General features: G+C 39.8%; 1 protein-coding gene across 2 annotated transcripts in view; it reads right to left on the minus strand.

Annotated features, from left to right (window-relative positions):
• LOC132406485 (choline transporter-like protein 2) overlaps positions 1–24,448 on the minus strand; it is a 128,212-nt gene that overhangs the window by 18,075 nt on the left and 85,689 nt on the right. For both annotated transcript variants that reach the window (XM_059992224.1, XM_059992223.1), the window contains exons 13-16: positions 15,387–15,479; positions 8,759–8,846; positions 6,601–6,863; positions 1,425–1,519 (exon numbers count right to left, since the gene is read on the minus strand). In XM_059992224.1, the coding sequence (XP_059848207.1) occupies positions 1,425–1,519; positions 6,601–6,863; positions 8,759–8,846; positions 15,387–15,479 (539 nt within the window). The remainder of the gene's footprint in view (positions 1–1,424; positions 1,520–6,600; positions 6,864–8,758; positions 8,847–15,386; positions 15,480–24,448) is intronic.

Consider the following 24,448-nt stretch of genomic DNA (forward strand, 5'->3'; position numbering starts at 1 on the left):
GTAACATTGGAAACCAGGAATGTAATTCCCTTTTTTCTGAGCTAGGAACACTTTGTTAACATCAATATAATCAGCTGCATTTATAGGCAATGGGGATGTCGCCTCTCTTTGTACTTTGCACTGCTGAAACTAAACTGCATTTTTATCTGCTGCTTCTGTATCATTTGCTATATCAAACACCGACTTAATTGTGAGCTCTGATTCTGCCAATAGGCGATGTTGAATGTGAACATCACACATGCTGACAACACATCTCCTATCATATCCTCTTGAACAGTACCAAAAAAAATCACAAAATTCAGTTTCTTTAATTCAGCAACAAACATTACTACTGATTCATTTTCTAATTGAATACGAGTGTTGAACCCAAAGCGTTGCACAATAACTGATTTAGGATTGTAATGAGACCCAATTAGTTTCACAAGTTCCCCATAAGATTTCAAAGATGGCAAATTGGGACTCACCACGGGACTCACGGTGTTGTATGTTTCTGGACCGCATACACTGAGCAAGATGCTGACTTTTAAAATTTAGGCTCAGTGGTGTTGTTTGCCACGAAAAAAATGGTCCAAATATTCAGTGTAAACATTCCAGGGGTATTGTGAGTCACAATACTCCTCAACTTTTCCAGCTATTCTCATAGATCAATTGTGAACATGTATTCCAAAAGAGTGAGGGAAGCAGGAATATCAATTTCTCCTTTTGGTAAACTTCTATTCCCCAATCTAAGCTTTTATCTCTTCTCATCTGCCTATCATCTCCCCTGGTGCCCTCTTTCTTCTCTTTCTCCTATGGTTCACTCTCCTCTAAAAGATTCCTTTTGCTCCAGCCCATGACCTTTCCCATCCACCTGGCTTCACCTATCACCTTCCAGTTAGCCTCCTTCCTCTCACCCCAACTTTTTATTCTGGCATTTACCCCCTTCCCTCTCAGTCCTAAAGAGAGGCTCGGCCCAAAATGTCAACTGTTTATCCTTTTGTATAGATGTTCTCTGACCTGCTGAGTTCCTCCAGCATTTTGCAGACTTTCTGATGTGTATGATAAACTAAAAAACTAGTAAGGACAGCATAAATGGAACACAGCCATGCCTTGCATGAGGAAGGGAACAAATTATCAGGAGTTTTGAGACTGATATGCACCCAGTAAATTCGCTCTAAGAACCCTGGATAAGGCACAGATGTGACCCTTCTCATTGGTTACACACTACTAGCACCATATCTGAAGGCACAAAAATTGTACAGCTAAATACTCCTCTTCCTCCTGAAGCACACGTAGAACCCTATTTTGTACCTGCATGGAACTGACAATCTGGTGTGAAGAGATAACTTCAACTTGGAGGAGTAGGGGCAATTAATGAGGCTGTGAAAAATGTTTTTGGATGGCTTAAGCCCATGGAGCTAAAGAGAAAATTTAAATAGTTTTACCTTTTAATTTCTGATCAATATATTCCAATAAAACTCTGATAATTTGGACAATGGCCAAGAGCAGAGATCCAAATGCCAAGGAGCCAACATGATATCTGCAGATACAGAGAGATGCAGTTAAAATGAATAGGAAACAAAATAACAATAGTGTTCCAATATTAAGTATTACAAATCATGACACTTGTATACCTTTTTCAGTAATTTCTGTAGCATTAAAATCTACAATACCTCAGGCTCAAGCAAGAGAAAAGCCATTATTACCTAAAAAATAGGTAATGATAGGAATCTAGAAGATTATAAGGCTAGGATGAAGGAGCTCAAGAATGAAATTAGGAGAACCAGAAGGGGCCATGAGAAGGCCCTAGTGGACAGGATTAAGGAAAACTCCAAGGCATTCTACAAGTATATAAGACGATAAGACGTGAGAGAATAGGATCAATCAAGTGTGACAGTGGAAAAGTGTGAATGGGACCAGAGGAGATAGCAGAGGTACTTAATGAATACTTTACTTCAGTTTTCACTCTGGAAAAGGATCTTGGCAATTGTAGGGATGACATGCAGTGGACTGAAAAGCTTGAGCATGAGATATTAAGGAAGAGGATGTGCTGGAGCTTTTGGAAAGCATCAAGTTGAATAAGTCACCGGGACTGAACAGGATGTACCCCAGGACACTGTGGGAAGCAAGGGAGATTTTTGAGCCTCTGGCAATGATCTTTGCATCATCAATGAGGATGGGAGCGGTTCTGGAGGATTGGAGGGTTGTGGATGTTGTTCCCTTATTCATGAAAGGAAGTAGGGATAGCCCAGGAAATTATAGACCAGTGAGTCTTACTTCAGTGGTTGGTAAGTTAATGGAGAAGATCCTGAGAGACAGGATTTATGAACATTTGGAAAGGCATAGAATGATTAGGAATAGTCAGCATGGCTTTGTCAAAGGCAGGTCATGCCTTACGAGCCTGATTAAATTTTTCGAGGATGTGACTAAACACATTGATAAAGGTAGAAAGTAAGGTGGCATGGGATCCAAGGGAACATTCCTTTGTGGATCCAGTACTGCCTTGTCCACAGAAGGCAAAGGGTGTTTGTAGACAGGTCATATTCTGCATGGAGGCTGGTGACCAGTGGTGTGTCTCAGGGATCTGTTCTGGGACCCCTACTCTTTATGATTTTTATAAATGACCTGGATGTGGAAGCGGAGGGATGGGTTAGTAAATTTGCTGATGACATTTGTCAAAAGGTTGGGGGTGTTGTAGATAGTGTGGAGGGGTGTCAGAGGTTACAAATGGGACATTGTTAGGATACAAAACTGGGCTGAGAAGTGGCAGATGGAGTTCAACCCAGATAAGTGTGAGGTGGTTCATTTTAGTAGGTCTAATATGATGGCAGAGTATAGCATTAATGTTAAGACTCCTGGCAGTGTGGAGGATCAGAGGGATCTTGGGACACTCAAAGCTGCTACGCAGGTTGACTCTGTGGTTAAGAAGGCACACGGTGCATTGACTTTCATCAATCGTGGGAAAGAGTTTAAGAGCCAAGAGGTAATGTTGCAGCTATACAGGACCCTGGTCAGGCCCCACTTGGGAGTACTGTGCTCAGTTCTGGTTGCCTCACCACAGAAAGGATGTGGAAAGCATAGAAAGGGTTCAGAGGAGATTTACAAGGATGTTGCCTGGATTGGGGTGCAGCCTTATGAGAATAGGTTGAGTGAACTCAGCCTTTTCTCCTTGGAGCGATGGAGGATGAGAGGTGACTTGATAGAGGTGTTCAAGATAATGAGAGGCATTGATCATGTGGATAGTCAAGAGGCTTGTCCCCAGGGCTGAAATGGCTGGCACAAGAGGGCATAGTTTCAAGGTGCTTGGAAGTAAGTACAGAGGACATGTTAGGGGTAAGTTTTTTTTCCCCGCAGAGTGGTGAGTGCGTGGAATGGGCTGCCGGCAGCAGCTGGGGAGGCAGATATGATACAAACTTTTAAGAGACTCCTGGATGGTTACATGGAGCTTAGAAAAACAGAGGGCTATGGGTGAAGCCTAGGTAGTACTAAGGTAGCAATATGTTTGGCACAGCTTTGTGGGCCAAAGGGCCTGTATTGTGCTGTAGGTTTTCTATGTTTCTATACTAATGCTAGAGATTTTAACCCTAGATAACCTTCTTCTGAATGCAACTTAACAAAACATATACGTCTGAAATCTAGAAAAATGGCCTGATATAATCAGCTGGTCCAGCAATGCTGTTAGAAAATCAGTTGGTTTTAGCTTGTAGCCTCCATAATGATTTCTTGACTTGTGCCATTAAATTCTTCTGTCTCACTTCCACTCCACACTGTATATATTTCCGTACCTTAATGCTGTCTTGCTCTTTTTTTAATTCTGCTCATTTCTGAAGGAAGCCAACCAGGCCTAGATTCAGAGTTGCAGCTGCACTTTCTGAACAAGCCAGAGGATGGCACCCACATCAAACAAAACAATCAGCAATGTTTCAATCATGGTAAGAACAAGCAGAGTGGAGGACTCCTGGGTTCTGTGAGCTTTCTCTGCTATTCAGTAAAATCACAGCCGATCCTGTGCCACATACAGGATTGCGCAAAAGCCCCATGGCCACACTATAATTTTTAAAATGTCTATGACTCTTGTACACAATGACTGAACAATCACTGAGTTAGACAATTCCAGAGTTACTCCTTTCTCCCAGTCTCAATCCTAAATGGCTGACCCCTCATCCTGAGGTTATGGCCTCAAGTTCTGCATAAATCCTGTTACTCTCCCAGAATCTAATATTTCAATAGAAACACCTCACATTCAAAGTCCTACTCAATGTCTGCTCATAGCACTATCATACCATCCAAGCAACCAGTGAATCAAGGCAAGTATACCTTGACTTGGGCAAGGAAACAAAAATTGCAGTACTTCAAATATGGTCAGACCGAAGTCCCCCAGAACTGTTGTGTGCCCACCTCTTCTGGGTATAGAGGCCTGATCCAGAACCAAAATCCTATCAGCAAATTTGTACACTTCTCTGTGGCCTTACCACTCTCCATCTCAGTACCATATTGTGCCTTACTGAATTTCTTGTCTTCTAAATAGTTCTCTGCCTTTCCTTCATATCATTACCCCACCCATCTCCTTGGTAGATAAGTCTTCAGAGACCTAGGTCTAATGCAATTACCCCAGCTAATCTCAACTCCTCTCTTCTAAAACACAGGCTATACCACCCCCTCCCCTTTACATCACTGACCTCATTAGGTTCACTGTCTTCAGAGGTTTCTCTGTTAAGAATGCTACACAGAGCAAATGTCAGCTCATTAATGGACATGATCTGATATGGTGTGGCAATGAACAGTGGTGTGAGTAAGATAAAGATATGTTACAACTATACAGTCACAGCAGAATTTCTTAAAGTGTAATTAATCCTGTGCCTTGACCTTTCTTCATCACCAGCACCTCCTATTCCTGACATCCCTTGGCTGAATGCTACAATCATGTTTCCCTCCCTTTATCCAGAAATTCTCACGGTATAATGTATCAAAGTCCATTGAGGGTAATATTAGGATGAGAGAGGAAGCAGGTAATCTAAACTCATGCTTGACACAACTACCAACCTCAACAGCTTTACAATGCAGCATGAATCACAAAATCAAAGGTTTGGACGATGGCCTCATCAAAAAGCAAAAGAAAAAAGGAGTTTAAAGAAAATCACAGACTTCAATTTCTGAGGAAACTTGGAATGAAATTTTTAAAATGGTTAACACTTCATCATTATGTGCCTGTCATTCCCTTTTACAATTTAAAGTGGTTCATAGGGCTCACATGTCTAAAGATAAGCTATCTCATTTTTATTTTGATATAACCCCTTTCTGTGATAGAGGTATTAATGGAGAAGCTTCATTAATTCACATGTTTTGGACATGTCCAAGCCTTGAATGATACTTGAAGGATGTATTCCAAACTTTCTCGGTTCTTTTCAAGGTAAATTTTAAGCCTAACCTTTTGATCGCATTATTAGGTATTGTTGTTGATACCTGATTTGCACATTTTGGCTTTTACTTCTCTTATAACTAGGAGGGCGTTCTTGCTTAAATGGAAGGATGCTGTTCCGCCTACTCATGCTCAATGGTTACCGGATGTTATGTCTTGCTTAAATTTAGAGAAGATCTGATGTTCAGTTTTTGAATCTAGCCAAGACTTTTATACATTGTGGGGACCATTTTTGAGTTATTTTCAAAACCTTTGATTTGTTGTAAAAGTACAGATGGTGGCTAATAATATATTTTATTATATGATAAGGGTTTCCCCCCTTTTTTCTTGCTTTTCTTAACAGATCTGACTTTCGTAGTGGGTTTAGATTTGTTTTCTGTATAACAAAATTATTATATTTCAATATTACGATATAATTTAATTTTTATGAATACAGGGTTTTGTAATTGTAACTGTAGTTTTAATACAATGTATTTGGTACTATTTTATTTTCTAATTTTGACTTATAATATACATCTTCTTGTACTCTGTATTCCTTTATGCAGAAACTAATTAAAAAAATTGAAAGAAAATCAAGCAAACAGAAGTGGCACAGACCATAAAGATTTCATAAAATTTAAGACCATGCAGGTCACTGAGCTGTCAATCAGAACCACACTGTTGGAAAGCCACACAAGATACTGAGGAGGATTGACAGGGAGATGCCAAAAGCCTAGAAAGACAGTGTCATTCAGTGAAATAAATAGTAATTTTTTTTCAGCAGGCTTGAATCTTTGCAATTGTCCACCTCAGACATTTGTGGATATAGAGCTACTAAATATATTCAAGTAGGAGATAGATACTTGAACTTCAGTAGTTATGGGGATAATCTAGGAAAGCGAAGCAACAGCTTACTAAATGGCAAAATGGTCACAAAGGGATGATCAACTCTGACATGTTTCCATGCTTGGCTGCAAATAAACAGAGAATCAGAGTATCCAGAGTTTAACCATTGTCTGGCTTATCTTCTTTCCTCACAATAGCCATTCCACCCATTCAGGAAGGCAGTTTTAAAATAAATCACAATCTTTGCTAGTTCAAGCTATCAAGGGACATGGAACAAAGGTAAACAATGCTGATGCGCTGGTCAGACAACATCCGGTGCGATTCTGGCATTGGTTTGAGGTGCTGAAAAAGCCTCCCACAATATCCTCAACTCTTACCTGAGAGCTCGTCCGATTGACGCCAACACAGGAAATTTTGGCATGTCAGCTGATTTATTAAAGGCCCAATAGTAGGAGGCAAATGCGCCCGCTAATGTAACTTCTCCTAGGGCAATGACAAAATTAACCAGCCAGAAAAAGAGGAAGAGATTGTAGAACTGGAACAAGGTGAGGTATCGATGATAATAGGTCTCGCCTCCATAAAATGCAAATGAGCACTGTGCTTCTGGGCACTGCTTTTTGATAGAAGAATCACTGAAACTCTGCAAGGAAATGAGAACACAGATTACAATATGACCTTGGTTCAAACAAATAAATACCACAGAAATCACAAATTAGACAGATCTCCTGGAATATGCTTGGAGTTTGAACTACCATTCTCCAAACCATAATCTGTTTTATCAGATAAATCTGTGACATTAGGTTAGAGCTGCAAGCAGGGAAAAGAATAATCAAGTCTTTCTTCTCAGCTATTAGCCACAGCTTTGGCTGAAATGCTTGACATTTCCTCCAACAGATAAAAGCAGCATCAACATTTCAAGTTCTGATAAAATGTTAAGTTTTTTTCACACCTGCTGAGCTTTTCACAAAATGTTTCCAGCATTACCAATTCCAATTTATTAATGGACATTTTAACATCAAGTACAAACACAGGGGATTCTGCAGATGCTGCACATACATGCAGCAACTCGGCATGTCACATAGCATCTATGAAGGGAAATAAACAGTCAACGTTTCGGGCCAAGACCCTTCATCAGAATTGGAAAGGGGGGGGGAATCAGCAGAATAGAAATATGTCGGGGTGAGGGTAAGGAGGATTAGCCAGAATGTGATAGATCAAGCTAGGTGCGTGGGAAAGGTAAAGGGCTGGAGAAGAAAGAATCTGATAGGAGTAGAGAGTGGATGACGGGAGAAAGGGAAGAAGGACATTAAGAACCTTTCCTCTAGTACTATCCCCAGTAGATATATGAGTCAGTGCAAAATTAGAATAGATCTCTCTAATCAGCGAGTCAAATAAACAGAACCTGAAGCAGAAAAACAACACAGGAGTCAGTGAAAGATGAAATGTTTAAAGGGAACATGAAGACTGAACTGTCTCAGCCTGAAATGTTGACTGTATATTCATTTCCATAGATGCTGCCTGACCTGCTGAGTTCCTCCAGCATGGTGTGCATGTTTCTGATTCCAGCATCTGCAGACTTTCTCGTCTTTAGGCAGATTAATATTTCAGACTAGGTGGGCCAAAGAAGCTTCTTTCTGTGCTGTAGTGTATGAGTCAGCTGATGAGTACTGCACTTGGGAAACAGATTTGAGCACTGAAGGATAATTACAATTCATTAGATGCTTTAATAGTTCGATACAGGTATAAAGAAAGGCTACTGAGCAGTAATTTCTTACCGGATAAAATCTGATCTCAAATTAACAATCGCAGGTCTAATCCCAAAAAGGACAAAAATTTGGCTGAACCACTATTGCAAGTTGTGAAATTTACAGCACAGAAACAGGTCATTTGGCCCTACTGCACTGTGTCAATTCTATTCCACATGAACACTCTTACTTCAGTGAACTTTTAAGCATCTGGTTGAATTTAAACCCTCCCTCCTCCTTGGCCTTCTCAGATGCTGCACAGAGGCCAAACGCAAAGCCGAAGAACAACATCTTATATTCTCCTTGGATAGTTTACAATCAATGGGTATGAACATTGTGGTTTCCAGTTTCAGGTAACCCATACCTCTGGTGTTCTCCTTTCACACATACTTATCCATCTACCTAGTTTTCTTCTTTTGTTCATTCCATCCCCCTTTCCTCCCTCCACCTGTCTCTATCTGCCCATCATCCCCTCCCCATCTGGTTTCACCGATCACCTACCAGCTTCTGTCTCACCAACTTACCTCTTTCCTCTCAGTTCTGATGCAGGGTCTCAACCAAAAACATATTTTTATACTGCTTTTTCCTTCATTTTTATGACAGAGCAAGATAAACATGACGATTCACCAGAACTCCTCTCTACAGGTAAGAGCTCCTGTCAGCATTCTCTTAAAATCCACATTAAAGGACATCTACAAACCAGTGCCCACTGTCTGGTTACCAAAGAGTCAATGGGGCTAGAATAAGTCTCTTCTCTCACAGCATTTGTTCTACAGGAGGCAGTACTCACTTTAGGGTTACAATTCAGCGACGTGTAGTTGCAAGTTGTCTCATTGCCAATTACTTTATAGATTGCTTCGCTGGAAGTCGATAAATAGCTTTTGAAAGAGCAGTCAAGGGAACAAGGGGTCTGAAATTCAAAACTGAAACTGCGATTTATATTTTCTTAATAATTCTTAATAATCCATGAAATTTTGAGATAGAACAAATTACTCTGAGATAACATAATGGGAGCAGATATCAGCCAACACCACAGAAAATGACCAGTAGTTTGCTTTGACTGAATTTGGGAGAAATATTGCTTGGAATATCAAAGAACTCTCCTTCTGAGAATATCTTAGAAACTTTAAAGTTAAAAATTCATCTGAGCCATGCCAGAAATACAAACAATACTGTGAAGTCAGAAATCAAGTTCACACACAGTAAAAGAATTCTGTGGCTCTGTACCAGTTGTTACCATCCTGTTCATATTTAGACTTCTGTTTTTCAATATCAAACACCCCCAAATTACATCAATGCTAAATAATTGGCAGCACCAATTTTTCCAACCATAATTTTATTGAAAAACAACATCCTGCTATTCACTTACATTAGCACTCAGCTTTATTAAAAGGAAAAGATTCAGAAGTAACATCAGGAGTATCTGTATGAACTCAGACAAGGCACCACAAGGCTATGTGCTTAGCCCCTTATTCTGCTCATTTTCTACTTAAGACTGTGAGGATAAGCACATAAGCTCCAACGCCATATTAAAGTTTGCTGATGACACCTCTGTTGTCCGAATCAAAGGCGATGATAAATCAGAAGAAGGGGGACTGAGAATCTGGCTGAATGGTTTTGCTGACATTGAGTGAGACCAAAGGGCAGAGTATTGACTAAAGTAGGAGAAAATCCAATGTCCATGAGCCAGTCCTTGTCAGAGGATCAGAGTTGGACAGTGACAACAACAAAATTCCTTGGCATTACCAATTCAGAGGATCTGTCTTGGGTCCAACGCATAACTGCCATTACAAAGAAGGCATGGCAGTGCCTCTTTCTTAGAAGTTTGCAAAGATTCAGCATATCATCTAAAACCATGACAAACCTCTATGGATGCGGAGAATACACTGACTGGTTGCACCACTATCTAGTATGGAAACACCAATACCCTTGAGTGAAAAAGCCTACAAAATATAGTGGATACACTCCAGTCCACTACGGGTAAAGCCCTCCCCACAAATGAGACATCCACAAGGAGCACTGTCACAGGACATGCTCTCTTCTCGCTGCTGCTATCCAAAGGAAGTCCAGGAGCCTCATGTCTCACCCCACATTGCTCAGGAACAGTTACTATTCCTCAACCTTCAGACTCTTGAACTACAGGAGATAACTTCACTCGCCTCAACACTGAATTGATTCCACAACTTATGGACTCATTTTCAAGGACTTTGCAACTGGTATTTGCTGTTTTTTGTAATCTGCACATTGGTTGTTTGGCTGTTGTTTGTGTGCGATTTTTCATTGTTTGTTTGTATTTACTATGAATGCCTACAAGAAAATAAATCTTATGTATATGGCAGTATATTTATTTACTTATTGCGATACAGTGCAAAATAGGCCCCTCCAGCCCTTCAAGCCGTGCTGCCAAGCAATCTCCCAATTTAATTCTAGCCTAATCACTGGACAATTTACAATGACCAATTAACCTACCAACTGCAATGTCTTTGGACTGAGGGAGTTAGCCCAAGCACCCGGAGGAGGTCCAAGCGGTAACAGGGAGAATGTACAAACTGCTTACAAACAGTGGTGGGAATTGAACCCGGGTCATCCGTACTATAAAACATTGTGCTAACCACTCCATTACTGTGCCACCCTTTTCTCTGCTTCGATAATAAACTTACTTTCAACTTTGACAAATTAGAAGCAGCAGTGATCCATTTGGCTTAGTGCCATTATTTATTAACATCCCAGCTGACCTGACAGTAACATATACTCTGTATTCCTACCTAGTCCTTGGTAACTCTTTACCTCCACCCTCACCTCTGACTCTATCAACCTGCTTTAAAATATTCAAAAACTCTGCATCCATTTCCCTTTGAGGCAAGGCCTCTCAAAGACTCATAGGCTTCAAAGAAAAAAAAATGCTGCCTCCTTCCTATCACTTACTCTGAAACTGTGACCTGCAGATCAGGACTCTTCCACAATAAGAAACATCTACTCCAATTCCATCTTGTCAAGGCCCTCTGAACATTTTAATTACTCTTCAAAACTTCTGTGATCATGAGTGTAGCCTGTCCAACTCAGCCTCATAAGACAACCTATCATTCCATGAATCAATCCAATATTCCCTCTCCAACTGCTCCTTTTTGTATTAACATCCTCCCTTGACTGAATACATTAGTGAGATGAATACTGTAGATGTCATTTCATCAATACCCTACAACTGACCCAAAATTCTCTTCTTGGGATTTAATTCCTTCAGCAACAAATGATAAAATCCAGTTAGCTTTCCTAATTACTTGTTGTACCTTTTGCTTGAGGACATCCAGTTCCCTCAGCTATTTGGATAGTACTCTTATACAATTCTACCAAAATGGACTATTTCATTTTTTACCACACTGTATTCATTTTGCCAGATCTTTTCCAACTGACACATATCCATATCCCTTTGTACTCATGCCCTCTTTGTAACTTACCTTCCCATTCATATCTGTCCTACCATAACCAGAATGCCTTGATCTAAGTTAGGGGTTCCCAACCTTTTTTATGGAATAGACCCATAGCATTAGTTGTTTGACTGAACTGTAATAGACTGAGGCCACAGCACTGATCTGTAGAACTTCATTCATTATTTTTGTTAACCCAAGAGAAGAACTATTGAAACCCTCCCTCTGTTTCCTGCAAAACAGTATCCCCACCAAATGCTGCCTCCGTTATTTTCCACAATAACCTTTGATAGGGCACCTTATCAAGATATATATCCTCTGCAAGTGGAAGGATATTGTTTCTACTCTATCCACAAGGCATGTTACTTCTTCAAAAACTGTTGACATTGCCTGACTTTATTTTTCTAAGCACTCAGTTATAATGTCTTTAATACGTTTCTAACATTTTCTTTATGATTGACACTAAGCTAAATGAGTGCAGTTTTCTACAACAAGCTGACAAAGAATTGCTGGAGGAAGAGGAAGACATCAAGAACAAGACACCATTCACTCCAGACTCTTACAGGAGCCCCATACTGGGTTTCTCAAAGAAAAATCCTTACTGAAAGCGCTTTGAAGCAGCTTTTGATCCTGAAATGGTTCCTATAAGCCCTAATAACATTCCCCGTCACCTTCACCACCCTGTGTTCAATCACACAGGCACTTAATGGGTTCTTTAGCCTCCTACAGAATTCTATGAAGTGTGATATACTTAATTCTTTCAATCTTACACTGCAGCTGTAAGCTAATTATTAATAATGCTCAGGAAGTCAAATGGATGCACTTTACCATAAAGAACACACTAAAACCACCATTTCAGTTCTCAATCTCAGCCAGATTGCAAAAAGGGTTTTTTTGTCAGCAAGACTTAATTAGATATGGCCACTTATCACTATCTTCCAGCCATGCAGAAGTATGAAAGTAATTCCTCATTTTTCACATTGCACTGTGAATTAATCTTAGGGGTTTGCCATTTGCAAACCTTACACACATTCATCCAATGGTCCACTGAACATTGACAGTTACATACACTAACTAATGGAGTAGGGCATTTCAACAAGGGCACTTAATAAGTCCCTCTTCCTTCAAAAGCATACTTAGGAAGCAGCTGCAAAAGGTCTGCATATTACTTAATCAAGATGAAAACACTGTAACCTCATGGTTTCCTTTCAAATCACAGCCAAAACACAGCAACGTATTTGGCATTTAAATTATTGCAGTAGATAGCACAATGTTTTACGGTACCATTGAACCTGGGTCACTTCCAGCTGCTGTCTGTTAAGAGTTTGTACGTTCTTACCCTAACTGTGTGGGTTTCTTCTGGATGCTCTGGTTTCCTCCCAGTCTCAAGACATACCAGTTGATGTTAGTTGGGTCATTGGAAATTGCTCCATGATTAGGCTAGGGTTAAATCGGGGGTCGGTGGGCAGTGCGGCTTGAAAGGCCATCAGGGCGTATTCCACACTGCATCTCAATAAATAAATCAATTACAGGCCTAACTCAAAACCCTCTTTGAAAGGATCAAAATGTGCTTTAAATGGATATTGCCTATTGGATCTATCTGTGATCTTCAAGCAATGACTCTTTAAATACAAGGTGGAAACTGCTTGAAATGCTCAGGGTCTTCAACTTGAAATGTTAACAATTAAATTATTTTTTTTAAACCATCTGCACTCTTATTGTCAGCATAAAAGCATGATGGAAGCCCATCAACAACTAGCTGAAAGTATTAATTATCATGGCTAGACTGTGTAAGGTAGGTTGAGTCTCATGATATGGCATCCGAGATGGCTCGTCCATTGCTCAGTTCATCATTTACTCCTTTTGATGAGGGCATGAAGGCTATCTATGACATGAGAGAGGGACTATACCCTGGCAGGACATAGCAAAATGATGCTGTGCAATCATTTACTGAAGCATTCACCTTGTGCTTTGAACTGACAGCAGCCCAAGCCCTCCAAAAGTTAAGCAATACGAGCGAATGAAAGATAAAGACTGATCACAATGAGTTTATGCCCTTGATGCCTCAACACCAGACTTCACAGTACCTTGGGGATGAAGACCTGGGTGCGCTGGTGGGAACAGGACTAGGAGTCATTGATGACAGAGGACAATGATATCCCAGTGAGAATCTTGAGTCTTCACACTGCATTCTCATAGCACCAGGTCAATATTGATCTGTGCACCTGTTGTGGCCCAGATTGCTGGTCTCTTTATAGCTTCCAAAACCTTTCAAAGACAAAGAGACCACGAACCTCATGAGTGCACTAATGTCCTACAAGCTACTGTTCGTGCTGCTAAATCAGGATTGGCAGAGCTCTGGAGGATTGAGAGAGAGTCCAAATGGAGACAAAAACATTCTCAAATTTCCTCAGCATTACCATGAACTGGTAGAAATTAGAGAATCCGAGGTGAATGCCAACATGAATCTTCCCTACCTTTCTCCTGAAATAAGTCTTACAAGCTAAACATCACTCCAAGCCTTATAGAATATCTACCCAAGTCTGCTCCTAAAATCACAGACATCCCTTTTATTTCTCTCCACCTTGCCCTTTCCTCTGAAACTTTAAACTAGGTTTATTTCTATCTTTTTTTTCAATTCAAATAAAAGGTCATTGACCTGCAACATTAGCAGCTGCTCTCTTCATTAATGCTGTCTGGCCTGCTAAATATTTCTATCATTCTTTTTTTACTTGCAGGGTACTGTAGCCTGCATCATCTTGTGAACAATTTGTTAACTGTATTGAAATGTAGATATATATATAATATTGTCCCAAGCAACAAATATATCAAGCCTCTGTATTCTCTGTAGTGGACTTGTGCAAAATACCTGTTTAGCTCTTTTGCCCTTTCTTTATTTTGCATTATTAATTTTCTTTCCAACATCCTAACATTTACAGTATTTTTAAAAATAATCCATAAACCTCCTATCTGATTTTAGGCTTCTGTCTATTTTGTTCTGTATTCTGCTAATCTTCCCTTTCTTACTTTTCCATTGTTATTAATCTTTTAGTCATCTTTGTGCTTTATTCTAGCTTGTCAGCCGTGTAGATTAGATTTATACGTTATTGACCCCAAAGTACCACTGTAGCATTACAAGTGCACAGATACACAAATATTAGAAGAGAAGTAAAAAAGAATAAAATACAAGTTATCTCAAACATTCTAACAGGAGGGGCTGGCTCATCACTTCCCCAGCTACAAATGGCCAAAAGTAAGAATGATCTCATGTAGTGCTCTTTGGAGCAGGGCAGTTGTCTTAGTCTATTACTAAAAGTGTTCCTCTGTTCAGCTACGATGGCATGCAGAGGATGAGAAACATTACCGAATTGCCAGTACTTTCCATAGGGTCCTTCATTCTACCACAGCCTCCAGCGTGTCCAGTTTATGACTCCTATAACAGAGCCAGCCTTTCTAATCAATTTATTGAGCCTGTTGGCATCACCCATGTTGATGCCATCACTCCAGCACACCACTGCATAGAAGACTGTACTGGCAACAGCAGACGGGTAGAGCATGTGAAGGAGAGGCCGGCATACTCCAAAGGACCACAGTAAGTAGAGGTGACTCTGGCCCCTCGTGTACACAGTCTATTTTTTTTTCTCCAGTCCTGCTGAAGGGTCTTGGCTCGAAACATCAACTGTACTCTTTTCTGTTGATGCTGCCTGGCCTAATGAGTTCCCCCAGCATTTTGTGAATGTTGCTTGGATTTCCAGTGTCTACAGATTTTCTCTTGTTTGCCATCCTTTAACTTGATTTGGAGAAAAACCCTAGCTTTTCATGGCCTGACAATTGCCTTATTTAAGTTTAAAATGCTAACCTTGTATCCCTTCTTCTCTCCCTTAAACTGAATATATTGAAAGTTATAGTTTAAGGTGAACTGATATAAATGGCAGGAAGAAATCTAATCGAATAAAAATAATCTAATAGCAACTTGTTTACGTCAAAGGATACACAGCTGTTATGGCCCAATAAGCTATGCAGAATAACAGTAGGACAAAAGTGATGAGTGGAAAGAGAAGAGAGGACATTATGTATCCAATGGCCCTGTGGAAAGAGAATGAAGACAACATTAAAACATGCAAGTGTTTTAAATCCAAACTTCTTTCCCCCATGTTGCTTAAGCTCACATCCCCTGCATCTGGGTCAAAGACTGTGACTAGCGCAGACAGCATTCACTACAAAGCAATGCAATTAGCCCTAGCTCCTAGAAACCCTCAGCAGATAAGGCAGAAACCAAGGAGAAAGAAAGTGGAAGCTCAATGGACTAATTAACCAGAATTCATCAGTTAATTGGGGCAATCATTTGTTTGGGACCACTCTTAAATAACAAAAATTGAGAAAATAGCTAGGCTCCCCTTTCTTTATTTGGGACACTATACCACTTAACTGGGACAGAAGACTGTTGCCAGTTTCTAACCAGCATCAGTTGTGTGAACTTGTGGGCTGTAAGACACTACACCGTGCTTAGAGCTAACAGTTTTTAAACATTGTAACTTCTGTGTGTTTGTGTTCAAAGAGCAGAGATTTTCTTTTGTCACTGAGAGCTGGTAAGACATAAGCAGCAAAACAATTTAGAATGTTTTAGTTTAGAATTGTTTTGCCCCTGCAGTTTAAGCATTCAGGCTTGGAGATGCCAGAAACAACCAGGAGAGTGAAAATGAAACAAGGTCACTACTTCAGTAAGTTAAGAACTACAAAGAATTTGAAGGAATTCACAATAATATTGAACATTACCATGAAAGTAAATCAGAAGGACACAGAAGCATAAACATGAGACTCTCCAGATGCTGGAAATCCCAAGCAAAACATACAAAATGCTGCAGGAACTCAGCAGGTCAGGCAGCATCTATGGAAATGAATAAGTAGTCAGTGTTTTGTGCCCAGAAGAGGGATGAATACCTGAATAGAAAGGTTGGGGAGGGAGGGGAAGGAGGCTAGCCGGCAGGTGATAGGTGAAGCCAGGTGTGTGGGAAGGATCAAGAGCTGGGGGAAGGAGTCTGACAGGAGAGGAGAGTGGACAACAGGAGAAAGGGAAGGAGCAGGAGACCCAGGGAGAAGTGATAGTCAGGTAAGAGGTAAAAGGTCAGAGTATGAAAATGGGGGGGGGGGGGGGAGAGCAGGAGTGGAATTAGTTTACCAGAAGCAGAAATCGATGTTCTTCCACCCTGAGGTTGGCCTCATCTTGGTGCAAGAGGAGGCCGTGGACTGACACAGTGGAACAAGAATGGGAATGGGAACTAAAATAAAACAGCAGTGTATTGGTTATCTGTCATATCCAACAATGACAATGAAATCTGTATGGAAGAGTTTTTTTTTGGGAGAGTTTTTGAAGTGGAAAAGCTGACGCACTGGCATGACCTCAGAAGTCCAGGTCCAATGGTACAAGTAGTTGTCACAATCTGGGGGGGGGGGGGTCTTCCTTCATTGCAGTCAATAACCATGCATTATCGTGCCCTTCACTCTCCAAAAAGCTTTGTAGATCCTCCTTCTTGGCCACCTGATCTCACTGTTGATCTCATCTGCCCAGTCCGCCAAAGGTGACTTCACTTGCTGGGATAGGTATGTCCCTATTTCACCAGGGCATGAGGCCCACTGGCTACTCTCACCTGGTTTTACCAAGCAGTGTTCTGGGGTGTGGCCACTGTCGCATGCAAGTAGCTACACGGAGCCACAAGTGAGAGCTGCCTCAGAATGGAATCAGTAAGTGCCTTCACCGGATGTGCTACCCCTCCTGGATACACCTTGCATAGCAGCGTACACCAGATGAATTCCTCCATCAACAACTATTAAAATTCCAGTTTAAGATTGGGCTACTGTGGATGGGTGACAACATACTGGCAGTTCATAAAGCAAGAAATACAACTAAATACAGTCGGCCCTCCTTATCCACGAATTCAACCAACCACGAATTGCAAAAACCCGGAAGTGCTCTACCAGCACTTGTTGTTCGAGCATGTACAGACTTTTTTTCTTGTCATTATTCCCTGAACAATGTAGCATAACAACTATTTTATATACAAACCCCATTTCCAGAAAAGTTGGGATATTTTCCAAAATGCAATAAAAACAAAAATCTGTGATATGTTAATTCACGTGAACCTTTATTTAACTGACAAAAGTACAAAGAGAAGATTTTCAATAGTTTTACTGACCAACTTAATTGTGTTACGTATTTGTGACACATGACAGTGGTACCCTTGTCACATGACTGGGGTTGAAGCTATACTGGACTTGAGGTAATGGTCTTGTGATGGTGGAGTGACGTCATTTTCCCGCCAGTAGAGATCATGTGACAGGTTTTTTTTCAGGTTATAAAAGGAAGACCACACCCTGTGAGGAGGGGCAGTTCGTGGCTGGATTTGCCAAGTTGACTTCATGCCGCTGCGTGATTTAATGTGATGATGCAGTTTAGTTGAAAGATGAAGTTTTATCTAATGTCTAAAGTTTAAAAGGTCATTGTCAGCAGGTTCTTTACGATTCTGCTAGTTTGAGAATCAGTGGAGAGTGAATATCGGAGTTCGGGAGTTAAAGATCGAGGAGAATCGATTTCTACGGTGAAACGGGTTCGACCTTTGTTTGATCCTTATTCGGAAGGGTTTCGTTGACTATTCTCATGTTAATCCCTGGGAATACCAGAAAGGATTGAGGATAGTGTGGAAGGAAAGGTCAGTGCCAATAAGCCGTTCTGTTTCGTAAAACTCTTTGTGTGAAAAGCTCGACGCCGGGGATCGAAGCAAAGCGACGTGAAAGAGAATTTAAATCGTCTTATAAAGTCTCTCCTTTTAAATGGACTGTGAGCATATTGAACTTTTGGCAATACCACTTTAAAGAACTATTTTTGCAATATCGCTTTAAGAACTGTTTGAGCTGCCGCACAGCAGTTGATTTCCGGTTACGTTAGTGTTTGTTTACTTTTGTGGGGTTTGTTTTCTGTGTTTAATAAACGTGTTGTTTGTTATAAAAAACCCTTGCCGAACTCATATATTTATTGTTGCCTGAATACGTAACATAACTATGGGGGCTGCGTCCGGATTGGATCGCTGGAGTTTATATGCTTGCTAACTTTTGAATCGGTGTTTTGGAAAAGGGGAATACTCGGTTCTTTTGTGTGATTGGCTTGTGAGTGGTATTCGGCAACAATGAATATTGATGAGTTTCTGGCTTCGCCAGATGCGGAGTTGTTGGCGAAGGCGAAAGAAACTGAGGTGTTTGAGATAGCTCGTAGATTGCTACTTAAAGGTATTTTGTCGACTACATCAAAGGCTGTGATACAGAGAAAAATCGTGTCACACTATGTGGATTCGGGTGTTTTTGATAATTCGGTTTTAGAGTCGTTTCCCATAAGTAATCTGGAGATGCAGTTGCAAATCGAACAAATGAGGTTGGAACAAAGTAAAGCTGAATTGGAGCGTTGTAAATTGGAGGCGGATCAAAAGAAGAGAGATTTTGAATATGCAATGGAGGAACTAAGGTCTGGGAATCAGTCTTCTGGTTCAAGAAAACCGTTTGTTGCTAGTCAAGAAATTAAATTGGTCCCTCCATTTAGTGAAACAGAAGTGGAAAGATATTTTCAACATTTTGAAACTATTGCTCGGATGTCAGAGTGGCCGAAAGATAAATGGTCAGTGTTGTTACAGAGTGTAATTAAAGGTAAAGCACAACAAGTTTACACAGCTTTAACTGCTGCGCAAGCACTTGATTATGATATTGTGAAGATGCATATCCTAAACGCATACGAATTAGTCCCAGAAGCTTATAGGGAAAGATTCAGAAGTTTGAAAAAGTCTGTGGAAAAAACTTATGTGGAATTTGCCTATGATAAAGCAATGCATTTTGAGACATCGGTTTCTTCTAAAAATGTAAATGGGGACTATGATACATTGAGAGAGCTGATTTTAATGGAGGAATTTAAAAGAAGCATTCCTGTTGAGGTAAGGAGAGGGATACTGATAAATTGCAGGACTGTGCTAGATTAGCTGATGAGTATGTTTTAATCCATAAGAATAAATTTCCTCAGGGCAGAAATTTTAAGAGGAAAAATAACATGGAGACTCAAGGTAAATCAGAAATTAAATCAGAGGTCAATGAGAAAGGTAATGAGGAAGGAAAGCCTGTGAAGGAAAGACAGTTTGGTCTGATTTGTAACTATTGTAAGAAGCCTGGCCATGTAATAGCTAACTGTTTCAGATTGAAAAAGAAAGAGAAGAAAGCAGTTCCAGATGCTTGTGTGCAACATACTGAAGCACCTGTAAAGTTACAGGGTTTGATAAACACAAACGAGGCTTTGTTAGAGTCTGACCAAGTTAGAAAGGGATATGATCATTTTATAACTGAAGGGTTTGTATCCTTGAAAGAAGGATCTACTCTGGTGCCAATAAGAATCCTTAGGGATACTGGTGCTTCTCAATCACTGATGTTAGACAGTGTGTTGAAGTTTAATGAAGAGTCTGATACTGGTGAGGTAAATTACATAAGAGGTGTTGGGAGTGATTTTATGCCTGTACATTTACATAAAGTAAATTTAAAGTCAGGGTTAGTTACAGGATTTGTTAAAGTAGGATTACAGCATAGCTTACCTGTGAAGGGTATTTCTTTATTGTTAGGTAATGACTTGGCAGGTGGACAAGTTTTTCCTGAAGTGCATTTGACAATGGAGTCAGAGGAACCAAAGTTGAATTCTAACACAGATTATTCCTGTGTTGTGACTAGAGCTATGGCTAAAAAGATTGATGCGCAGAATGAGATTGTTACTCAGGACTGTTCAACTCAGGATTCGAGTTTTGAGGATGTGTCAGAGACTTTCTTATCTTCGTTGTTTGAACAAGATTCTGGGAGTAAGTCTGACTATAAAGATTTATCTTTGTCTCGGAAGGAGATGATAGCAGAGCAGAATAGAGTCTCTGAGATTATAAAATTAAGAGAGCAGGCTTTACTAGATAGTGAAATTGAGAAGGTGCCAGTAGGATATTACTTGGAAAAAGCAGTATTGATGAGGAAGTGGAGATCGCCTACAATTCCTGCAAGTGAGGATTGGAATGTTGTTTACCAGGTAGTTGTCCCGAAAGTTTATCGAAATGAGATTTTGACTTTAGCTCATAGTGTGCCTTTAGGTGGACATCAAGGGGTAGGGAAAACTGTGGACAAGATTTTAAAACATTTTTACTGGCCTGGTCTAAGAAAAGATGTGGCGATGTTTTGTAAAACATGCCATACTTGTCAAATTGTGGGTAAACCAAATCAGGTTACACCAGTAGCTCCATTACAACCTGTCCCAGCATTTGGTGAACCATTTTCTAAAGTTATTGTAGATTGTGTTGGTCCATTACCAAAGACAAAAACTGGTTATCAGTATTTGTTGACTATCATGTGTACTTCGTCTAGGTTTCCAGAGGCAGTACCACTTAGGAATATAAAAGCTAAAACTGTGACAAAGGCCCTTATAAATTTTTTTTACTTATTTTGGATTACCTAAGGAGATACAAACTGATCAAGGCAGTAATTTTATGTCTGGATTGTTTCAACAGATAGTTTATAAATTGGGAGCTAAGCAAATCACTTCGTCTGCATACCATCCAGAATCACAAGGTGCCTTGGAGAGGTTTCATTCTACCCTCAAGAATATGATTAGGACATTTTGTGTGGAAAATGAAAGTGACTGGGATGAGGGTATAAACTTACTTTTATTTGCAGTAAGGGAATCGGTACAGGAATCTTTAGGTTTTAGTCCATTTGAACTTGTGTTTGGGCATAGAGTTAGAGGACCTTTAGCTTTATTGAAAGAACAGTGGATTAGTAAGGAGGTACACACTAATTTGTTGGACTATGTTTTGAAATTTAAAGACAGGTTACATAAAGCTTGTAGCTTAGCTAAGGAAAATTTGAAGTTGGCTCAGGAGAAAATGAAGACTTGGTATGATAAAGAAGCTAGGATGAGGATGTTTAAGCCTGGAGATAAGGTGTTGGTTCTTTTCCCAGTGCAGACAAATCCTTTACAAGCTAGATTCCATGGTCCTTATGAAATTGTGTCTAAAATCAATGATGTGGATTACGTGGTAAAAACTCCAGATCGTAGAAGGTCAACACAACTTTGCCATATAAATATGATAAAACCATATTTTAAGAAACAATCTGATACTGTGACGGTTGTGGTTAGTGAGAATGAGTTTGATTTAACTAGGAACATGATAGATGATTCATCTGACTTTCATTCTAAATCCAACATTCTTTCTGTTAGGTTACCAAATTCAACCATTCTGGAAGATATTGATGAGAAATTAGCACATTTACAGCTAGAGCAGAAACAACAGATGAAGGAGTTAATTTTTAAATATAGGGAGTTGTTTCCAGATGTTCCGAGAAGGACTACTATAGCTTCACATGATGTAGATGTTGGAGATGCCAAACCTATTAAACAAAATCCATATAGGATGAACATAGAAAAATGTGAACTTGCTGAGAAAGAAATTGAATATATATTAGAGAATAATATCATTAGACATTCTAACTCGAATTGGAGTTCGCCATGTGTTATGGTGCCAAAACCAGATGGTAGTATTAGGTTTTGTACGGATTATAGGAAGGTGAATGCTGTAACGAAAACAGATGCATATCCAATTCCTAGAGTAGATGATTGTGTAGATAAAGTTGGAAAAGCAAAGTTCCTTACAAAGATTGATTTATTGAAAGGGTATTGGTGTGTTCCATTAACGGACAGAGGTAGAGAGATTTCTGCATTTGTAACTCCATCTGGGTTATATGAGTATAATGTTCTTCCATTTGGGATGAAGAATGCCCCAGGTACTTTCCAGAGGATGATTAACTCTGTGATTCAGGGATTGAAAGATACTGATGCTTATATTGATGACTTAGTGTCAGGAAATGATACTTGGGAAGCACACATTATTGCGATGGAGAAATTGTTTGAAAGGCTTTCAAAAGCTAACTTAACTATTAATTTAGCTAAGAGTGAATTTGGACATGCCACTGTGACTTACCTTGGTTATGTTGTGGGTCAAGGTAAGGTAGCTCCTGTTCAGGCAAAAGTTCAGGCAATTTTAGAGATTCCGACTCCAACGGGGAAAAAAACTCTCAGAAGATTTTTGGGAATGGTAGGATATTATAGAAAATTTTGTAAGAATTTTTCTAATGTTGCCCTTCCATTAACTAACCTTCTGCAGAAGAATGAGAAGTTTGTGCGGACAGTGCCTTGTCAAGAAGCGTTTGAAAAATTGAAAACAATGATATGTCAACAACCTGAGCTTAAGGCACCTGACTTTGAAAAACCTTTTTCATTGGCTGTGGATGCTAGTGATGAGGCTGCAGGAGCAGTATTAATGCAAAGGAATGCGGGTGATGAGATTGATCATCCAGTAGCTTACTTTTCTAAGAAATTTAATAAGCATCAAAGAAACTATTCGACAATAGAGAAAGAATTGTTATCTCTTGTTTTAGCTTTGGAATATTTTGAGGTATATGCTGGTACAACTCAAAAACCACTTATTGCTTACACTGATCATAATCCGTTAGTTTTTCTGAGTAAGATGAAAAACAAAAACAGAAGATTATTAAATTGGAGTTTGATGCTACAAGAGTACAATATTGTGATAACTCATATTAAAGGTAAAGATAATGTGGTTGCTGATTGCCTATCTCGATGTTGACTGTACAATGAAATTTTTTTTATGGTGTGTTTTTTTCAATTGTAACACTCCTACTGTGTTGTGAGTTATAAGTTGTTATATGATGGTATATTGTGTAAGTTATAAAATTTATACCTTTGTTTTTCTTGTAAGCAATTGTTAAAAATTTTTGTTCTTGTCAGACCAAAGATGTTTTTTTTGGAGGGAGGTGTTACGTATTCGTGACACATGACAGTGGTACCCTTGTCACTTGACTGGGGTTGAAGCTATACTGGATTTGAGGTAATGGTCTTGTGATAGTGGAGTGACGTCATTTTCCCGCCAGTAGAGATCATGTGACAGGTTTTTTTTCAGGTTATAAAAGGAAGACCACACCCTGTGAGGAGGGGCAGTTCGTGGCTGGATTTGCCAAGTTGACTTCATGCCGCTGCGTGATTTAATGTGATGACGCAATTTAGTTGAAAGATGAAGTTTTATCTAATGCCTAAAGTTTAAAAGGTCATTGCCAGCAGGGTCTTTACGATTCTGCTAGTTTGAGAATCAGTGGAGAGTGAAGATCAGAGTTCGGGAGTTAAAGATCAAGGAGAATCGATTTCTACGGTAAAATGGGTTCGACCTTTGTTTGATCCTATACGGAAGGGTTTCGTTGACTGTTCTCGTGTTAATCCCTGGGAATACCAGAAAGGATTGAGGATAGTGTGGAAGGAAAGGTCAGTGCCTATAAGCCGTTCCGTTTCGTAAAATTCTTTGTGGGAAAAGTTCGACGCCGGGGATCGAAGCAAAGCGACGTGAAAGAGAATTTAAATCGTCTTATAAAGTCTCTCCTTTTAAATGGACTGTGAGCATATTGAACTTTTGGCAATACCACTTTAAAGAACTGTTTTTGCAATATCGCTTTAAGAACTGTTTGAGCTGACGCACAGCAGTTGATTTCCGGTTACGTTAGTGTTTGTTTACTTTTGGGGGGTTTGTTTTCTGTGTTTAATAAACGTGTTGTTTGTTATAAAAAACCCTTGCCGAACTCATATATTTATTGTTGCCTGAATACATAACAATTGTACTTTGTAAATATACACACATTTCGAATTTGATGGCTGCAACACACTCAACAAAAGTTGGGACAGAGTTAAAATAAGATTGAAAAGTGCACAGGATATTCCAGTAACACCGGTTTGGAAGACTCCACATTAAGCAGGCTAATTGGTAGCAGGTGAGGTATCATGACTGGGTATAAAAGTAGCGTCCATCAAAGGCTCAGTCTTTGCAAGCAAGGATGGGTTGTGGCTCACCCCTTTGTGCCAAAATTCGTGAGAGAATTGTTCGTCAGTTCAAAAGGAACATTTCCCAACGCAAGATTGCAGAGAATTTAGGTCT

The sequence above is a fragment of the Hypanus sabinus genome, chromosome 16, assembly GCF_030144855.1.
Source record: "Hypanus sabinus isolate sHypSab1 chromosome 16, sHypSab1.hap1, whole genome shotgun sequence".
Taxonomy (NCBI): domain Eukaryota; kingdom Metazoa; phylum Chordata; class Chondrichthyes; order Myliobatiformes; family Dasyatidae; genus Hypanus; species Hypanus sabinus.